General features: G+C 32.5%; 1 protein-coding gene and 1 long non-coding RNA gene across 3 annotated transcripts; one reads left to right on the top strand and one right to left on the bottom strand.

Moving 5' to 3' along the window:
- The first annotated feature begins 86 nt into the window (after positions 1-86).
- LOC126827798 (uncharacterized) lies at positions 87-3,308 on the top strand. Its single transcript, XR_007682876.2, has 4 exons — positions 87-217; positions 811-906; positions 1,182-1,316; positions 1,736-3,308. It is a non-coding gene; the product is annotated as an uncharacterized LOC126827798 (long non-coding RNA).
- A 239-nt stretch (positions 3,309-3,547) lies between these two features.
- LOC126827799 (leucine-rich repeat-containing protein 34) lies at positions 3,548-11,222 on the bottom strand. Of its 2 annotated transcripts, XM_050557343.2 has the most exons (11): positions 11,031-11,222; positions 8,385-8,505; positions 8,114-8,128; positions 6,735-6,924; positions 6,299-6,382; positions 5,860-5,988; positions 5,340-5,471; positions 5,066-5,184; positions 4,654-4,809; positions 4,293-4,419; positions 3,548-4,149 (listed from the first exon to the last, which is right to left on the bottom strand). In XM_050557343.2, the coding sequence occupies exons 2-11, from the start codon at positions 8,498-8,500 to the stop codon at positions 3,916-3,918; spliced, it is 1,302 nt and encodes a 433-aa protein (XP_050413300.1). In that variant the 5' UTR covers positions 8,501-8,505; positions 11,031-11,222; the 3' UTR covers positions 3,548-3,915. The 2 variants fall into 2 exon arrangements, with proteins under 2 accessions (XP_050413300.1, XP_050413301.1); XM_050557344.2 differs by lacking the exon at positions 8,114-8,128.
- Positions 11,223-18,127: the final 6,905 nt, after the last annotated feature.

The following is an 18,127-nucleotide window of genomic DNA, read 5'->3' as shown; positions in this document are numbered from 1 at the left end:
GTGTATTTGAATCTTTAATGATGGGTTTTGTTCATTAATAATTAAGATTCTAAAAAATGAAGGATCCTTAAATTCAAGGGCGATCACTCTAAATATTCGACCAAAATGTCAAATAAACAAACGCATGGTTGATCGATCAATCAGTCTAGAGAAATCGAAGTTATTTATTACAAAAATTCCATAAATCAATGCCGTTGTAAGATATTTCATGCGAAAGGTATGTACTACTGTTGATCGAAATATATTCCCTATTTTATTATATAAAGTGCGGCAGGGCGATGTACCTAATTAATTAATTTTGTAAATCATGTATGATGTAAGACTAACTAAGACTAAGTAAAAGAGTAGTTAACTTCAATTTTCACCTTCTTTGAGCGGCATTTAGAAATTGACATATTACGTAATACACACAAAAAAAATAATATGGAACACAATTACTATTTTAATTAAACCGACGTTTCGTTGAGGATTCTCAACCTTACAAACAAATAATAACCAGGTACTATCCAATTCTAATCTAATACTACCAAATACCACCCAATATTATCAAATAACAAGCTGATAATATGTGAAATAGCAGCATAAAAAGTATCACAGAGCTTCAGACAGAACCAAAAACCCAGGATAAAGATTTCTAGTTATAATTCACCCAGGATTATTAGCAGTAAAATGGCACAGTGGAATATAAATGTACAAATTCTGACTGCCCTTTATAATTTTGAAATAAGGAGTCAAAATTTCTTCAGAAATTAATATACTTTAACAGTAAAGGACATTTATTTTAAATTGTTTGACTTAATATTTTTAAAGTGATGGCTGCTGTGGGTGATTTTGAAAGCGAACTTTGTTGGTGTATAGAGCAGTTAATGTTAAATTTAAAGCATGTCAAACCAGATTCAAAACAAGGTTAGTAACTATATTACAGTAACATTCAGATATACAAAATTTATTTATTTTTTGTTTTTTTTTGTTTTTTAAGTTAGTATTGCACTCACTTAGTGGGATACTCTCATGTCTGATCTGTATACTGTCATGGATGATCAAAATCAGTGGAATACTCCCATACAGTGATAAGGCATCAGTTAACAGAACATACATGTAATAATTTAAAAAAAAAAAAAAAAAAAATTACAATAATTGTTTTTATACGCCCATATTTTCATGTTTACATTTTTTTAAAGCTGTTGATACCAGTAAGGTTTTAAAAATACTACAAAGTAGTAAAGCACCATTAGTAAAGAAGCGTCAAGCAATGAGGATTACATTTGGTGATTACAGACAAAAAATGAAAGATGAAGCTGCTAGTAGTTCAAAAGGTTAATATTAATATTATTTTTGCTGTGTTTATTTTTCACAGATTCATATACCATATATTAGCCTGTAAAACTATAGATATTGCATTGTGTGCCATCATGTCTTAGTTGTTGGGCTGGGCTGGAAAACAATTAATCCCGTTTTATACCTTTGCAGTAAATACAAAAGATCCATTGACATGTTAGGATTTGAAGAGAGTTCATGCAAAATATGACACCCTGCCATTGAACACAATATTATACTACATATAAATAAAAACATAGTATTGTATAAATTTATTAATCATGTAAACTCGATGCAGGACATTAATTTTTATATGGTTTGTCTTTATGACTAGATTTTAAATTAGAATGTGTACAAGATTTTGGCAACAGGAGCAATAACTCTATGATTCTGAATATAGTTCTATTCTATTTTTCAGCAGCCCAAAATATGAAGTTTGAGACTCCAGATAAAGAGACAAAGAAAAAATCTCAGTTTTATAATAAAAGTAGAAAAAGTCATCAAATGAAAGAAAACTGTGCTAATGGTGAAAATTCACAAGTTGGTGAATCTGAAAACAGTGACACAAAGTTGAATTTTTCATCATCATCGAATGATTTTAAATTTTCTTTTCCCATTGAGAAAGACACTATAGTGGATACAAATGATGACAATGAAAATTCTAGTATGCTTACGTCTACCGCCAGTTGTGAAGATAAATCTGATTTCCATTTTGTGAAGTCTGATAATTCTTTCAAGTTTGATTTCAAGATATCTTAATTTGTATTTTGTTTGTAAATTGTATATAAACTATTTGGAAGAATAAAGGTGGAAATATAAAGCTTGTTTTTCGTACAGTAATTGAATATGAAGCATACCTGAATATAAATTAACTTTTATACACCCACCTTGAAATGTGTCCATAAATTGCTGTCACCCCAATCTGTTCCGAGATCCACAATGTATTGTGAAAACTCTACAGATGACATTATCAATCGATCTATTTAAAATTTATATGCATTGTTTACATTAGTGAGACATCGAAGCCTAGTTAATTTCTTCTATTTCATCAAAAGTTTTTTCCCTTGGTGAATGTTCTGGCAACAAGAGTTATCATCCAGTCTATTTCAAATGTATATTTGCATTGTTCAATTTAGCAAAAAGATGTCTATTGAATTGCAACAATTTCTGTTAATTCCTTAGTGCCCTTCCTTCCTTTGTTGAAACATGCAAATGGTGTGAAAGTTATCATCTAACCTACTTATGTTCTTTGTTTCAATTACTTATATAGTTATTGACCTTGACTATATTGAATCTAGTCAATACAGGATGCAGAGTTTGGTTTTTATTTTCCGAAAGATTCACAATGAAACAACCTTTATGGACTGCTGTGGGTGTATGTTGTGTTTTCTGGCAACCCATATTTCCCCATTACTGTGCATGTCAAATTTATCAGACTCAGTGTGTGTGAAACTATTTGTTATGGTATCCTTTTCTCTGCAAAGATCACACTTGCCAGAAGCATACACCAAATCCCACTTGGTAATTACCTCCACCAAAGACCATATTTATTTCTTCAAAAACTTTGTGGGATTGAGCTTTTGTAAACGGGGGGTGGGGGGGGGTCTAACGCGTGTATGTAAAATCGTAAGGTCTGCCATTTAATCAAGTGGCATGGTTTCAATTCCCCGCTTGTACATGACATAGATTAGGTCCTGTTTACCCCCACTGCTAAAGACCCCTATGTGCAAGCGAAATACTGAAATAAAATTAAACCCTGTTAGTCCCGCAATGACCTAGTTTGTGTTTAGTGGACGTTAAACCCCATTTCTCTCTCTTTTGCGAACAAGTCCTATCCAAGTTAGAGTTCATGTAACAATTACTAGTTGGTTTACATATTTATGTATTCATCTTAGCATTCGGGTTAATATTTAGCTGTTCAATTTGCATTATCTGTGCTATATTTGTTGTATATTTTGTTGAGCACTTGTGCTGCACTGTCTGTTCAAATGTCACACTGGCTAAGTTTTGAAATAAGAATAAACTCTAAACAATGCTAAAAATCAATTTTGTTCCATTGGAGACTGAAAGTACGAATCATTAGAGTGAAAGCTATTTCATAGTCCTTTGTTTTGAAGTGTCTCAACATGTACCACTTGGTGGTCTCAAAAGAATCTTAAAATAATGACACTTCATTTATTACTTGGAGATTGTTCTTTTAAAAAAAAGTGACTACGTTCTGAGTTTGAACACTGATAACAAATGTTTAAGTTTTTTGGCTTTTATTTTACATTTAAATAACTTTTAAAATATACAAAGATCCACCTTGTTTATTTAAAATTTTATCGATTTGAAAACTAACGACATGAAAATATTTACATAAATGATATCACAGATACAAATAAAGGGAAATCTGACTGTATGATAGATACTGAATTTTTGTCAAAATATGGTTTACCATATTAGAACTTTGTTTTAATACAATATATAATTTAAGTTTAAATTTTAGAATATATTTCAATGCTGATGATATATATAATTTTCTACAATAACATATCCCCATAAAGTTTACAGGCAATAAAATATCACAAATTAAAGTTAATATCAGAGAAAGTTAAATTAATAAGGATCAATGAATCTGGGATCTAACATGGCAATCACTGTCGTTCCGCTAGGATTCTCTCCCCTGATCTGCCAATCTGGAACATCATCACCATAACTAGGTGCCCAAAAGTAATGACGATCTGGTCTACGATTAATTTCACTCAGGTAGGTTATTCCATCAACAACATAGGGTTTAATATCTGTATCCTTCTTATTCAGACGCCCAGTTTCCATTAATTTAGCAAATGCCTAAAAAAACAAGTCCAACACATAAATTTGTTTCATGTGACCAAAAAAGTATGAACAAGAAGGCACAAACAATCAGCATATATTGGGTAATATCCTAATATTTAGTTGTTCTTGTGCAAAACAAAACAAAAGAGTAAACTTACAATACAGGCAGGTTCTTCGAGAACATTTCCCCAAATATAGATATTAGTTAACCGAGTATTCTCTTTAATACTATCAGCTATAGCACATAAACCTGGCCCTTTAATATTATTATTAGATATGACAAGTCTGAAATAAAGTAGAGAACGAGTATGAGTGGTATTGTATGATATTATAACTCATGACTGTAGAGTGGTATTGTATGATATTATAACTCATGACTGTAGAGTGGTATTGTATGATATTATAACTCACTACTGTAGAGTGATATTGTATGATATTATAACTTACGATTGTAGCGTGGTATTGTATGATATTATAACTCACGACTGTAGAGTGGTATTGTATGATATTATAACTTACGATTGTAGCGTAGTATTGTATGATATTAAAGCTTCAGCTAAATATATTGCTCCATCATCTTCTAATCTATTATTAGCTAGATCTATAAACACTAAAGCTGTATTATTCTTTAAAACTTTAGCTAACTCCTTAGCTCCATCTCTAGTGATACGATTGCTAGAGAATAAAAAATACATGTCAGTAATAATCACATAGATATTTTTAATTAAGAGGGAAAACACCACTTAAAATTTACGTTACTACTACTAGAGAATAAAAAATACATGTCAGTAATAATTACATAGATATTTTTAATTAAGAGGGAAAACACCACTTAAAATTTACATTTCAATTTTATTCTTATTAAAGCACTCACATGAGAAATGTACTTCAGGGGGAGATAATTAGTTCTTCAGAAATTGTAAGTACTCACCAGCTCAGATCTAAGTGGGTTAATGTAAAATTATCCATTAAGCACTCTGCTAATCTTGTCATACCAAAGTCTCTCATATCATACTTTCTTAAATGTAATTCTTGTAAACTTGTATTAACCTGTAAACACATAAGATATTTTATGAGAGGGAAATGCTACCAATGTGTAGATAATCACAATTATATTAGAAACAAATCTTTGTTTCAAATTTGTACCATAGTAATTTGCTTTACATCATCGTAAAAAAGGTATTTACTTAGTGATAGATATTTACCTTTAGAAGTTTTGAAAAATGGACCGTAGTTTCTTCTTGATGTGTGAATAATATAGGTCTATTGACATTTAAACTTTTAATACTTGTATTGTTGTAGAGAACAGAACATAATGCTATTACAGATTCAATTTTCTGAAAGATACAAATATAAACTCTAGACAAAGCTCAAGTATTCAAATATATAATGTATTAATAAGGAGGAGGAGCATGAAATTTATGGCTTCAAAATATTGTAATAACCTAAAATCTCTGAAAGTTCAATCTCTTAAGATGAATATCAGTTAATTCCAGCCAGTATTTACAAAGATATGATGAATTGAATTTTTTTAATATTTGGCATCTCATCTCCTACAAATAAGGGAAAGGGGTCATTATTGACTCAAAATAATTAATATTATTCTCAATACAAAGTTTTACTTTTGGTTAGAGGTTTACTGGGGTTCGTCAAAGGTTCACAATGGCACTGTAAACTTCTTAAATTATATCCTTTGCAAAACCTCCTAAAAAAAGCAAAGCTTACCAGATCAGTATCTCCTAAATCTAAAGACTCTAAAGTTGAATTTACTTGTAAAGCCTGTGCAAAATACATTCCACCTTTATTACCAATCTTATTACCTGTCATTCTTAATGATGATAAACTTTCATTAGACTGAAAAAACAACATCAAAGTAAAATCATCATAAAATTTATATCTATTTTTAATTCTAGAATTATTATTTTTAAATGAGATTAAACAATTGACATAATCTAACAACACAGTTCTTCTATGGATAACCATCACTATATTAGACAGTATTTTGACAAGATTTCATTTGTCAAAATGTTGTGTGTATATAATAGAGTAATTGTTATCCCTAGACCTGTGTTCTAGAATATTATTGTTTCTAACAAAAGAACACTTGTACCGCCTGGTAGGTTTCATCGACAAATTACAAATATTTCAAAGTTGCTATACATACCATTAATGCCTTAGAGATAGATTCAGCTCCGTTCTCTTCAATATTGTTAAACATTAAATTTATATCTCTTAATGTACAGCTTTCCTTTAAATATAAGAATACAAGAATACAAAAATCATAAAAACGGAGGCAAACCATTGAAACAGTATGTTAAGTTCAAACGTATCACAACTATCTGTCTAATCTTAGACTACAATATCGGTTTCTGAATTTTATAATTAAAATCGAATCAATTTGTTATCATGACAATGTTCTGCCATAAAGAGTATCATTTATATTGGTCAGTAGTATTTCAAATCACTATAACCTGCTTTGAAACAATTCACTTCTATACACAGCCCAGAATGATTAGTTTGGATGCCAACTTCAAACCAAATAATGTAAATTGATCTATGGTGTAAGTTTAAAGGAATACATCTTTGATCAAAATATTTACCTCAATCAATTTACCAATGTGCTTAGCACCTTCATCACCAATGTTATTATATCTTAAATCTATACTGACAACATAGAAGTTATTGGTTAATGTTTTGTATAGTAGAAGGCAGTCATCATCTCCCAGTCTTGTATCTGTTAACAATTTATTGTTTCCAGCCAAATAGAGATGCATAGTGTCTTTAGATTCACTGAAAACATTTATAATTAATAAAACTTGAATTAATATAAAATGTAATACCAGTTGGGTATCCATTGCTAATGTTTAGAAATCTAAACATAAATTTCAGAATTTCAACTTTTTTACAAATTTTGATAATGTAGTTATTTGATGATGACCCTTTTCTCTGAATAAATAAGCAATCTAATGATATATACAATATACAGAGTGTTTTTTAAACAAACTGACAAAAATGTGGTTCCATATAACTAATGCTATGAAAATTAACAACAATAACACAATAATAAAGAAGAATCAATTCTAATATAAAATGACTATCACCAAAGGTAATAAGATAAAAGCAAATTAATGAATTTCACACATTTGAACAATATATTTGCTACACCTCACAGAATTAATTTTATTAATCTGTAATTGATGAAGCAATTGATGTAAAGTAAACTATGATGTTCGTTTTCCCAAGTGTAAAAGAATATACCGATATATTTAATCTAAACAATGCAGAGAGGACAAAATAGAATAGCAGGTTCTTTGATAAAAAATCTTTATACTTTTGAAAATTCTTTGAGGTTACCGGCAATTTCAACACCTATCAGTACGGATTGAGAATTTATACCAACAAAGTGATAGCTTTATAAAAGTGGATATAGAAAAACAATACATTCATTCTTGTCATAATCTGTTCTGACCTAATAATGTGAAAGGATCATTTTTATATTTAATTAAAATTAACAAGTAATAACCTGAACTGATATTGTCAAAGGTTCACATATCATTTTACATTTAATTTCAATTAACAAGTGATAACATGGAAAGTTCATAGCAATAGGGTTGTGCGAAATAATATGGGCAAGATTAAGTATCTCTTTTTATTTAATAAAAATACAGAAGTGATAACATAGAAACATCATAGCCATAAGGTTGTGTGAAATAATATGGGAAAGATAATCATGTATTACTTATTATTTAATAAGAATAAAGAAGTGATAACATGGGAAAGTTATAGCAATAGGGTTGTGTGGAATTATATGGGAAAGTGGATTTGCACAAAAGTCATAATTGATCATAAATAGCTCATTGCTGAGAATTAACTTTTAAACATTTTATGATTATTGGTAAATATAAACCAAATTTTAATTTAAAACAATCAACCCAGAAACAATTAAGAATAAAAGCTGGAGTTTCATGCAATAACTTACCCTTTACTTTTACGTCTATTATTGAATAATAAAAAAAGTGTTAGTAGATTTACAGTAAATGATCTAAATATGAAGTAGAAACAAATATGAACTATATATTATAAATGAAAATTATATAAAATGTTCAATCCTACACAAAGATTAAATTAAGTCTATATTACTAAATTCTAAGAGTTAATTCACAATAAAGTTATTCTCTGACTTTCTCACATGTAAATAATACCCTATTTTGGATTTCAATTTATTTTAATATCCTTTAACCGAAACTTACAGAACTGTGTCTTCTTTTTCTTTTTCAAACATCTTTAATATGTATGGATGCGGCTGTTTTTCTAGTTCTGTACATACACAATCATATCGGAATGATGTAGCATGAATGTCCGACATGGTGACTGTAATAAAGGGATTCATCAAGTTATTTAAAAAAAATATATACCAATGCATTATCATGGAAGCTTATAAATGTAAGCATATTTCATCAAATCTACCTTGCCTTTTTGGAGGTCCAATAAACACATTTTATGATATATTGTATCAATCTGTTTCACAGAGGATTACGAAAGTCTTCTAATATCTCTGTAAAAGATAACTGCCTTCAACACGTGACGTCAATCACTTGGCGTCAATCATTGGCTCAATGGCATGTGCATTGTTTACATGTAGAGAATCTCCTACCAGTCTTTTTTGATATCAAAAAATATCAACACAAGTTGATAAAGTAACAAAAAATGAGGCTCTGCCGAGGTTTTTTTTACTTTATCAACGAGTGTTGATATTTTTTGATATCAAAAAAGACGAGTAGGAGATTTTATTTATCACCCAATCCCTTTTTACATGCACAAATAGATAAATATAATTCTTTGCTGTTGATTTCACTTTTACTGAACATTACGGCGTAGTGATACATCATTTTCTGACAGCAATTCGACCATTGCAAAGTCCTTTATATTGTCCCAGCGTTTCCATCAAGGTCAATTGAATAGTAATAGTTCATTTTTAATAAAAAAAAAGTTACTTTTAATAAGAAATGAACTGTTCTTTGAAAATAAAAAAAAGTAGTTCCTTTTCAACTGACCAATCAAATTCATGTAAAGCGATATCTCCTTAGTAGATTATGAAATATATCACACAAGCGATATCTACTGTAGAATGTATTATTGGCTGATAAAATACGTTTTAATTGACTCGGGCAGAATGGTGATTTTTACTCATTTCAATACCCATTTACACTAAATAGGAAATAATTTTTACCTACAAATACTTCAAACATCTTTATTTATTTTTTTGAAACATAACAAAAATGTTTTAGAATTTTCTAAAACATAACAAAAATGTTTTAGAATTTTTTAATTTGTCGAAGGAAAAAAGTTGTGGCTTATTAAGTCGCATCGATGTCATCCTTTTATCAGTGATTATAGCGGACTAGCGGCCTAGCGAATTTTCACTGCTGATCAGTGTGAAATTGTATGTGTCAACCACAATACCATGAATATCACATCATCAGCTAAATAGTTAGGAATATTTATGCATGGTAGGTTTATTTTTTGTACACAATTCCCAATAAATAAGGCATACAAATGTTGGGGATACATGTACATCCTTAGCATGTAAATGATTCAAATGTAGACCGACGAAAAACTGGGTCTTATATTTCTGTCTCTCTCTCGTCTGCTCATCATTACAACAGCTATTAAATAGGCTAGGTATGATTTGTAAGAAACGTGAACGGACACTTATAGAGAAAAAATTGCTTTGCTGAAAATACTGGTCAATACAAGGTAGGCCTAATGTGGGTTTTATTGTTATTAAGAGGATTATAGATTATGTTCTTGGCTTCGAGCCAACCACAGGATGGAATTCATAGTGGACAGATTGTCTGCCCAAACAATTTTTCTATAGTGTTGATTCAAGACTATCTATATGAAATTCAGGTCTCAGTATGACTGAAATACAAACTGATCGTTTATTTTTTTAAAAAAAGTATTTAGGCTATGGATTTGGAATTTAGCTGATAAAAATGTCTTCAAATCAAATCCTGTGTGATCATTTTAGGGACCAACATCTGTAAAACATAATTATCTGAGGCTGGAAAACAGTATGAAGTCAGAAAATTGCACTGGCAATAGAGATAGTCTGAAACATCTGACCACTTCCAGGCCTCCATAACTTCATAGGTTCAGTCAGAAAGAGTCAGAAACATTTGGCATAGTTTATTGGGGAAAATGTGCCCATTGTAGATTCAGATCCTCAACACATTTTTAGAATGACATGTCCTTAATGTAATTCACAGTGAGTGACGCTACAGGATTCAATGGCGTTAAGTACTAAAGTAGCCTAGATTAAAAGGGGTAACGGATCAGAAAGATTTTAACAAAGTGAGTCGAGTGTGGTCATTTTAAAAAGCAAAATGATTATTCGTTTTAGATATATATACGGTATGGTACCGTATTTATTGTGTGGTATCAATCAACACAGAATTTGTAGATAGAGCGCAAACAGTACTTCAGATAATGTTCCTTTTTTTTCTTTAGTAGTTTAATCTCATCAAATAGAAGATGTGTAGATATTTTGATTCTTTATGTCTTATGTCAACAAATTTATAAGTGACCCTGGGGACAGGAGGATAAAAATTTGGGACTGATGCATTTATTTCAGGGAATTCAATTTTATAGGCTTTAGTTTAGTTTTAGTTTGGTGGCAAAATTATATTGTTCCAGTAGTTCCCATTTTTAGCACCTATCCTATATAAAACTAACAGGACTCAATAGGCCGGTGTTATAATAATTACGCCTGATGTTTTAACTGTGTGTTCCTTGTGAAATTTTCCAACAGATTCTAGCCCTACTTTTTTTTAGTTCAGAGTAGAGATTTTTAGACAAAAAAGACTGAGACGGTGCCAGTTGTTATTTGGTCTTACCGCTAATTTTGAAGTATCAGTAGGTTACTTATTTACAAACATCAGTATGAGAGTAATCCTGTTAATTAATTAAAGATGGAGAGATTCATTGTCTAATGGATTGTATTTTTGTTTATTACGCTAGACCGGGTTTAATTTTCACAACTCTTCAGGTTGCTACAACAACTTTTCAATCTCTAATTTCACACATTAGAGAACGTATTCAAGGGGGATAAGTCTAATTTGATGGCACCAGACCACCACTCATTCGATATGTTCTAATCTTAAGACGGAGCATGCAAGTTTCAGAATAACCGGTACTATTCCCCTGGATAATATTTTTTTTATTGTATTGGCTATGTTATCATTTTGTGCTCAATATTTTATGAGAAGGACCATGAAAATTGTTGGTCCTAAACAAGGACGACCCCACGTGATAGCCAATTTCATTAGCTTACATAATTCGCCCCTTACCGACCGCGAATCTCATTGGTAGGAAAAGCACGTGTCATAAAACTGCGTTATGTGAGAGTTATTCAAACAATGGAAAGAGTATTGCTGAGAGGAAAGGGTGCTAAAACGTATTGCCGAGTGAAACGAGCCCCGAAAGTGCAGAAGATTTCTGTGGCGCGGGATGCCGGTCGGCTGGCTTGGCGTTGTCCGACCAGTTTTTACAGGTGGTTGGCAAACGGTATATTTATTTGGCCAACCCGCATTTTAAGAGTGATCTTTCTGACATATATTTGTCTCAATCATCACTGGTCATCTGACTCCTTTAGATTCAACACCCGACAATTGAAAGGTAGCAAACGACGCTAATTACTTCCCGCGATAATTGGAACCTGCCATCTCACCATTCAAGAGTGAAGATGTCGATTCAAGACTACAGATACACTAGAAAATGACTCTAGCTAGGTTACAACAATCCTTAGAATTCAAAGTCTGCTAACTCACTTAAAATAAACATTAAACAAAACTAAGAAGAGTGAACATCCCTTTAGTTTGTTGACACTATCTATCAAGATGGTCAAGTTTATTTTTTTAATTTGCAATAGGTTTTCTTTTCCAAGGAAGAAGCCCTTGAAAAGGGCGTTATATTTTTCTTTTAACCTCTATTTAACATAACTTGGAGATGTGTGGTCATGTATCTAGGCTAATTATAAACTTGTTTTATTAGTTAAATTTGGTTAAGATCATATCGGTGATTTCTTCATGAAAGTTGGCTGAAATACAAGTTTCATGTTTGTTGTCAAAAATTTCATAATCAAACCTCATTCAGAAAGTTTACCATTATTTACAAATATCTTCGACACTCCAAACATTTTGCCAAATTTGTGTTCCATTTTTGTATTGTAAATGTTTAGGTCTTGTGTTTTGTATGGTGGCTGTTAGCGGCCATTCAAATGAATCTAAATCGTCGCCTTGTGAAGAAGGCGACAAGTCGACGAAATCAACCCGCCGACACGACAAAATAACCCGACGATCGTCGCCTTCATTTTGTCGTGTCGGCGGGTTGATTTCGTCGACTTGTCGTGCGGCGACTTGTCAAACTCGGGCATGCGCATTTGCTGATTGGATAACTTGCATGCGCACAGATTAACTTCCGAGACGACAAGTCACCGCACGACAAGTCGAAATAATTGTATTTCGTCGACTTGTCGCCTTGTCGGTTGTGAATAAGTCGAAGGCGACAAGTAGCCGCACGACGAAATCAACCCGCCGACGTCTCGGAAGTTAATCTGTGCGCATCAACCCGCCGACACGACAATATGAAGGCGACGATCGTCGGGTTATTTTGACGTGTCGGCGGGTTGATTTCGTCGACTTGTCGCCTTCTTCACAAGGCGACGATTTAGATTCATTTGAATGGCCGCTAACAGCCACCATAGTTTTGCAAGGATGCTATATTCGGTACATATTTTAGTATATGGCGGTGTGTACAAAATATGACTAAAATTAACTCATATCCCCCATTTTGAAACTTAACTCATATTTTAAATATGCACGCAATTAAAAAACAAAAAACAATCCAATAAATAATAAGTAACGGCATCGACCGGTCACATTTAGTCGTATCAGCTACAAGAATCAATGTTTATAAACTGTCTAGGTGGTCCAGAGTTATGCACACTTTTCCGAAAACCTTGTTAAAGCGATCGAGGCTACTGATATTCTTCAAATTTAGTATAAACAATTGAGTTTATGAGAGGACAAACCCCATCGATATTTAGTGTTCCAAAACCAACCTACCTTTCCCTCCCGGAGTTACACATTTTTTTTTAAAATCTTGATCAGGTTTCGTGAAATCATGAACTGTATTTTTCAAACTTGGTCAATAGCCATGTTTTCCTTTCGGATAAGCTGCTGTGGTGGCTATCTTGTTTTCCAAACAATGCTGCTGCGTGGTCGTAGGCTATTTCCTGCACGGTTAACGCGTGAATGGGGTTAGGGGCCTACCTAGAATTTTTCTTTTTAGTTAGTTATTAGTTAATGCAAATGGGGGATTGAAAGCCCACGATTATTTGAAGCGGTGCGTGTTCAGGTCAATGTTTACTCTGAGGTGTATTTATATTAGCTCAGTCCGAATTAAAATGTACCGGTAAAGAACATTATAATTTGTAGAAAAATTAGAAGGGTGGGGGAATGGAGGGGTCTCGCGGCGCAACATAACCCGTCAATATATATAGTGACCAAAAGCGCTTAATCACTGTGTGTGTAAAGGCTAGTAGTAGTAGATGCAAAGCCTCGTATAGTGAAAGTTAAGATAAGATTTTATTGCATAAACATCCATTTAGGACAGCATACAATATAAACGTGTACATAAAAATTATAACAATATGACAATTATTACACAAGACACACAATATAGCATCGGAACCTCAACTCATTTACAGGCGCCATTTTGGGTCCCGACTATGACGCCATAAAATCTATGACGTCATGGCGTCATATAGCATTACTTTTAACAAAATGTTTTTTGTTTTTTCTTGGTATAACGTTTTACGGGCTACAATTTATCCTAAACAAATTGCAAAATTGCAGTTTGGTTCAATGATAAATATGTCAGACGAAATCTACTCAAAATCAGCCATGGCAAAATGACATGATTAACAGAATTCAATTTAGCGTTCTTCAGGAATTATCGGAGAGCGATATCTCGTAATCACTAAATCAGTGTCTTTCATTTCAGTGGTGGGAGGATAAATAATTTCTTTTTAAAGGTGGGTTTCCGCGTACAAACTGGGTGAGTTAATGGTATATATGGACTAAAAACATATTCAAACTGATTAATTTGTCATAATTATGCTTCAAATCCTTCTCAAACATTGTAACTGCGAAGGAATGGCCTGCTATTAAAATTCGATCAAACCAGGTCATGTTTACGTCACGTCTTGGAAGTCAGAGGAGAATTCATTGCATACATAAGACGATGTTGTCTTTAATCGCTTACTATTTATTACAAATATCGAATCCTAATTAAATTCTCGGATTATCCACTACCCGCGTCTTTTTCCGTCATTTTTTTATCTCAGAAAGTGTTGACGTCTAACTCTTCATAGCGTTTATCAACTTGTACATCAAGCGCTCAATGTTCGCGTGTGACCTTTGACATCACGCGTGCAGAAATTCTTAATCGTCAGGCTGTTGATTAGGGAACCCTTACATTTTTGTCCTGTATACGCTCGATGAGTGTTTTTCGGGGAATCCAGTATTTTTGTAGTAAGATTGGATATCTCTACTTTCCATATACCAAAATTGCCATACTTTTATTGGAAATAACCACCCGATAAATACTTTTGTGGGAACCCATCTTTAAATTCCTCAAACACAGATTGGTTATGCAAGCGAAATGTGTGGAAAAATCGAATTTAACAAACATCAATTAAAAAAAATGTATTTGTCATTTGGTGGCGGGCATTTCTTTCAATATGACTGCCAAATTTGGTAATAGAATACCATTTAAAAAAAAAAGTAATAAAAATGAACAAAAAACAACATTAATTTGGTAATAAAAGGGCAGCGATAATCTCAAAAATTTAATTTCGAGAGATCTTGATGCAGTTCGTTTAACTTAATTGTAGATATTATATATCCGTGTTGCATATATAGGACCTTTCGGTTGAATCATATCATAGAAGTATCTTATTTCATAGTTTTACGTATTTGTGGACATTAAGTTGTATACTTGTTCTATTGTTCTATTTAGCCCATGAATTTTCTTGTTTCACTTGACTAAACAAAACATTTTGTAGGAATGTGGGCTTTTATAGATTGAACAAAAAGCTAATAAATGTTGAGATGTGTGGAACATGCTCTAGTCGATTTGTAACAAATCTCAGACACGATATATATTTGATACATATAGCTGAGCATCAGAACAACATGATTATTTCATTGGAAATGGGGCGCAAATACCTAAAAGAGTCGGACAAACTCTAAACCAACTGCGTCTCTTTCACTGGGCCCCTTCAATGTCTGTCTACCTGTGGAATAACATATACATTAGTAAGTATCTGTTATATTTGTGCGGTTTATATATTAGATTAATATTATTATTTACACAATCATGGGCGGGGAGTGATAACGTCTTACCCCAAACAAATTACAAAAGAAACCAAAAAGTTTCGGACAGCGATATCTCGTATCACATGTCACGCTTGACACCTTTTATTTAAATTACACCGATTTTACACTGATTTTAAAGGAGCTAAACCGCTAATATTTGGGACCTAGAAATTGACACAAATGGGTCGCAACGCACACAGTAATGTGAATGTATATAAATTGATTTACATTCAATCGTTTCTGTTTTTACTGTAATTTCTAATCAGTTAGGTTCGGCGAAATACGCTAGTATTCTCAATCGAATTCCAATCTCTAGCGTCTGGTTGTTCCAGTCTACGCCGATAGTATTTATTGGGCATGCTCTCCAGATAAGAATATAGCGTCACCGTTTGACATGACTTCTGGAATATGCCTAGCCTCGTTTCTCGAGTTCCTTTTTACAAATAGCGTTGAAACGCATTATGGTACACGATTCGTGTACCAATTGTAAAATGTTTATTTTCTTTTAAATATTGGATATCAGAGGACCATCTTTTCCCGGTGAGATCACAACATCAATGTTGATTTAAACCGACAAATAATTCGTGTTTTCAATGTCAAAGATTTTTTATGATATTGAGTTAGAGACTTAGCTACTTTAAGTTACACTGATTTTAAATGTTTTATCCATTAGTCAATTAAAAGAAATTTCTATTTTCGAAAAATTGATGATACAATTAATGATCGATGACCGAAAACTGACACACAATCCGGAATGGCTCCAGAACAAAAAAATCATGGAATTTCAGGCATTTATTTTGCCGGCTAGAAGGCAAAAAGGTTGTATCTCCCAAATTACTATTTAAATTTTCATTTTTCACTTTACCCGTCTGCACAAAAAATCTGATTTTTAAAAGCGTATGCAAGTTAAATATATTTAATAGCACTTTTATCTGGCGTAGCCTATCTTTTTTTTTCACTTTCTTATGAATTAGACTATATTTTTATAACACTAGCCTAATGTGCGCTTTTTGTATAATAATAAGTTTGTTCAGCTATACTTTTCGTTTAAAAAATGTATGTGTTACCTCTTTTTCGCGGAATTCTATGACATATCTATAGGCCTATATAGAAAAAAATAAAGGTTAAAAATGCCTAAAGAAAGTATATACTATTGTTTAATTGTCTACATGTATCGCCTGAGCTTGTCAAGATATATATATTTATTTTATGATCAGTAGTGGAATACCGCGTTTTATCAGTGAAATAAAAGTGTTATTTCACTGGCTAGTTGTTTTTACCTAAAATGATTGTAAAATCATAAAATAAATAGAACATTTGTCGTTTTGTCGTGAATAACATATTTTATTTCATCTAAGCAAGAAAACGTTTATATTTTCACTCATGCTACGCATTCGTGAAAATATAAGTTTTCTTGCTTCTCGATGAAATAAAATATATTATTCACTCTAAAACGACAAATATCCTCTATATCCCTGTCGGGGGCAGCCAACTTCGACACAACAATATGATAGGACATAAAATAGTGAGTAGGTACAAATAGTTGGGACCCAAGATGGCGTATTTGTACACTTGACGTCATATTTTCAAGACGTCATATGAAATTTCTGGCTTCACAGTAGTTGTCGCAACTTTATCTATACGGCTTTGGTTAGATGTAAACTAAAGGTAAAAATGATTAATTAAAGGTAGCGTTGATAAGTTAATTAATATGTAAAGTGCGTCTTGATCATTCATCTGTCAATCAAATATATGAGACCTGACACCACAACTGTTTGTCAGTCACCTGTAGGAAACAGGATGTGTGACACACTCTTCTAATAATGAAAGTATTTCTCGAACATTATTACATTCAAAAGCATATGCTTAATTCATCGAACAAATAATACATATAAGGTGTTTTTCGCTTTATATTTTTGTCCAAAATTAATTGGAATATTTTATTAAGTTAAACTTCATGATGGAGGAAGATGAAACATTTAAAAATGGGTGAGTTTTTCTGGTTTTACTTGATATTTACATAATTTGATCTTTAAAAAGTCACCACTTGTTTGTGAAATGCATCTATACGGGCTCGATGAATGTTAGGGGGGGGGGGGGGGTGGGCAGAAGCTGGAATGCCAGAACAATATTCTGGGTTACAGACGGCGATGCCGGTCGTCTGCGAATGTCGCACAAAGAAGGGTGGCTCCAAACAAAATGTTTTAATCCATAGTCAATGCAGTACAAATTCGTGGTATTCAATTAAAATTAGTGTTTTATCAGATTTCGGGCACTTTATTTTGCCAACTAGATGAAATAATTTTTGTTTTCACTTTACCCGTCTTCCCGAAAAGTCAGATTGCCCGAAAGTTGGTGTGTGTGTGTGTGTGTGTGGGGGGGGGGGGGGCAGCTGTCCCCCCTGGCACGTACGCCAATGAAGTTTAAACAAAACAAATTTCAATTTAACCTATTTGAGATAAATCTTGCAATACTCCGCTGAGGTAAAATCATTTTAACTTAGAGTTCAGTTGGTTTTTAATCAATTTCAATTTACCGAATAGTCGTGAGAA

The sequence above is a fragment of the Patella vulgata genome, chromosome 7, assembly GCF_932274485.2.
Source record: "Patella vulgata chromosome 7, xgPatVulg1.2, whole genome shotgun sequence".
Taxonomy (NCBI): domain Eukaryota; kingdom Metazoa; phylum Mollusca; class Gastropoda; family Patellidae; genus Patella; species Patella vulgata.
The sequence above is the reverse complement of the archived record's forward strand: the minus strand, read 5'-3'. Positions and strand labels throughout refer to the sequence as shown.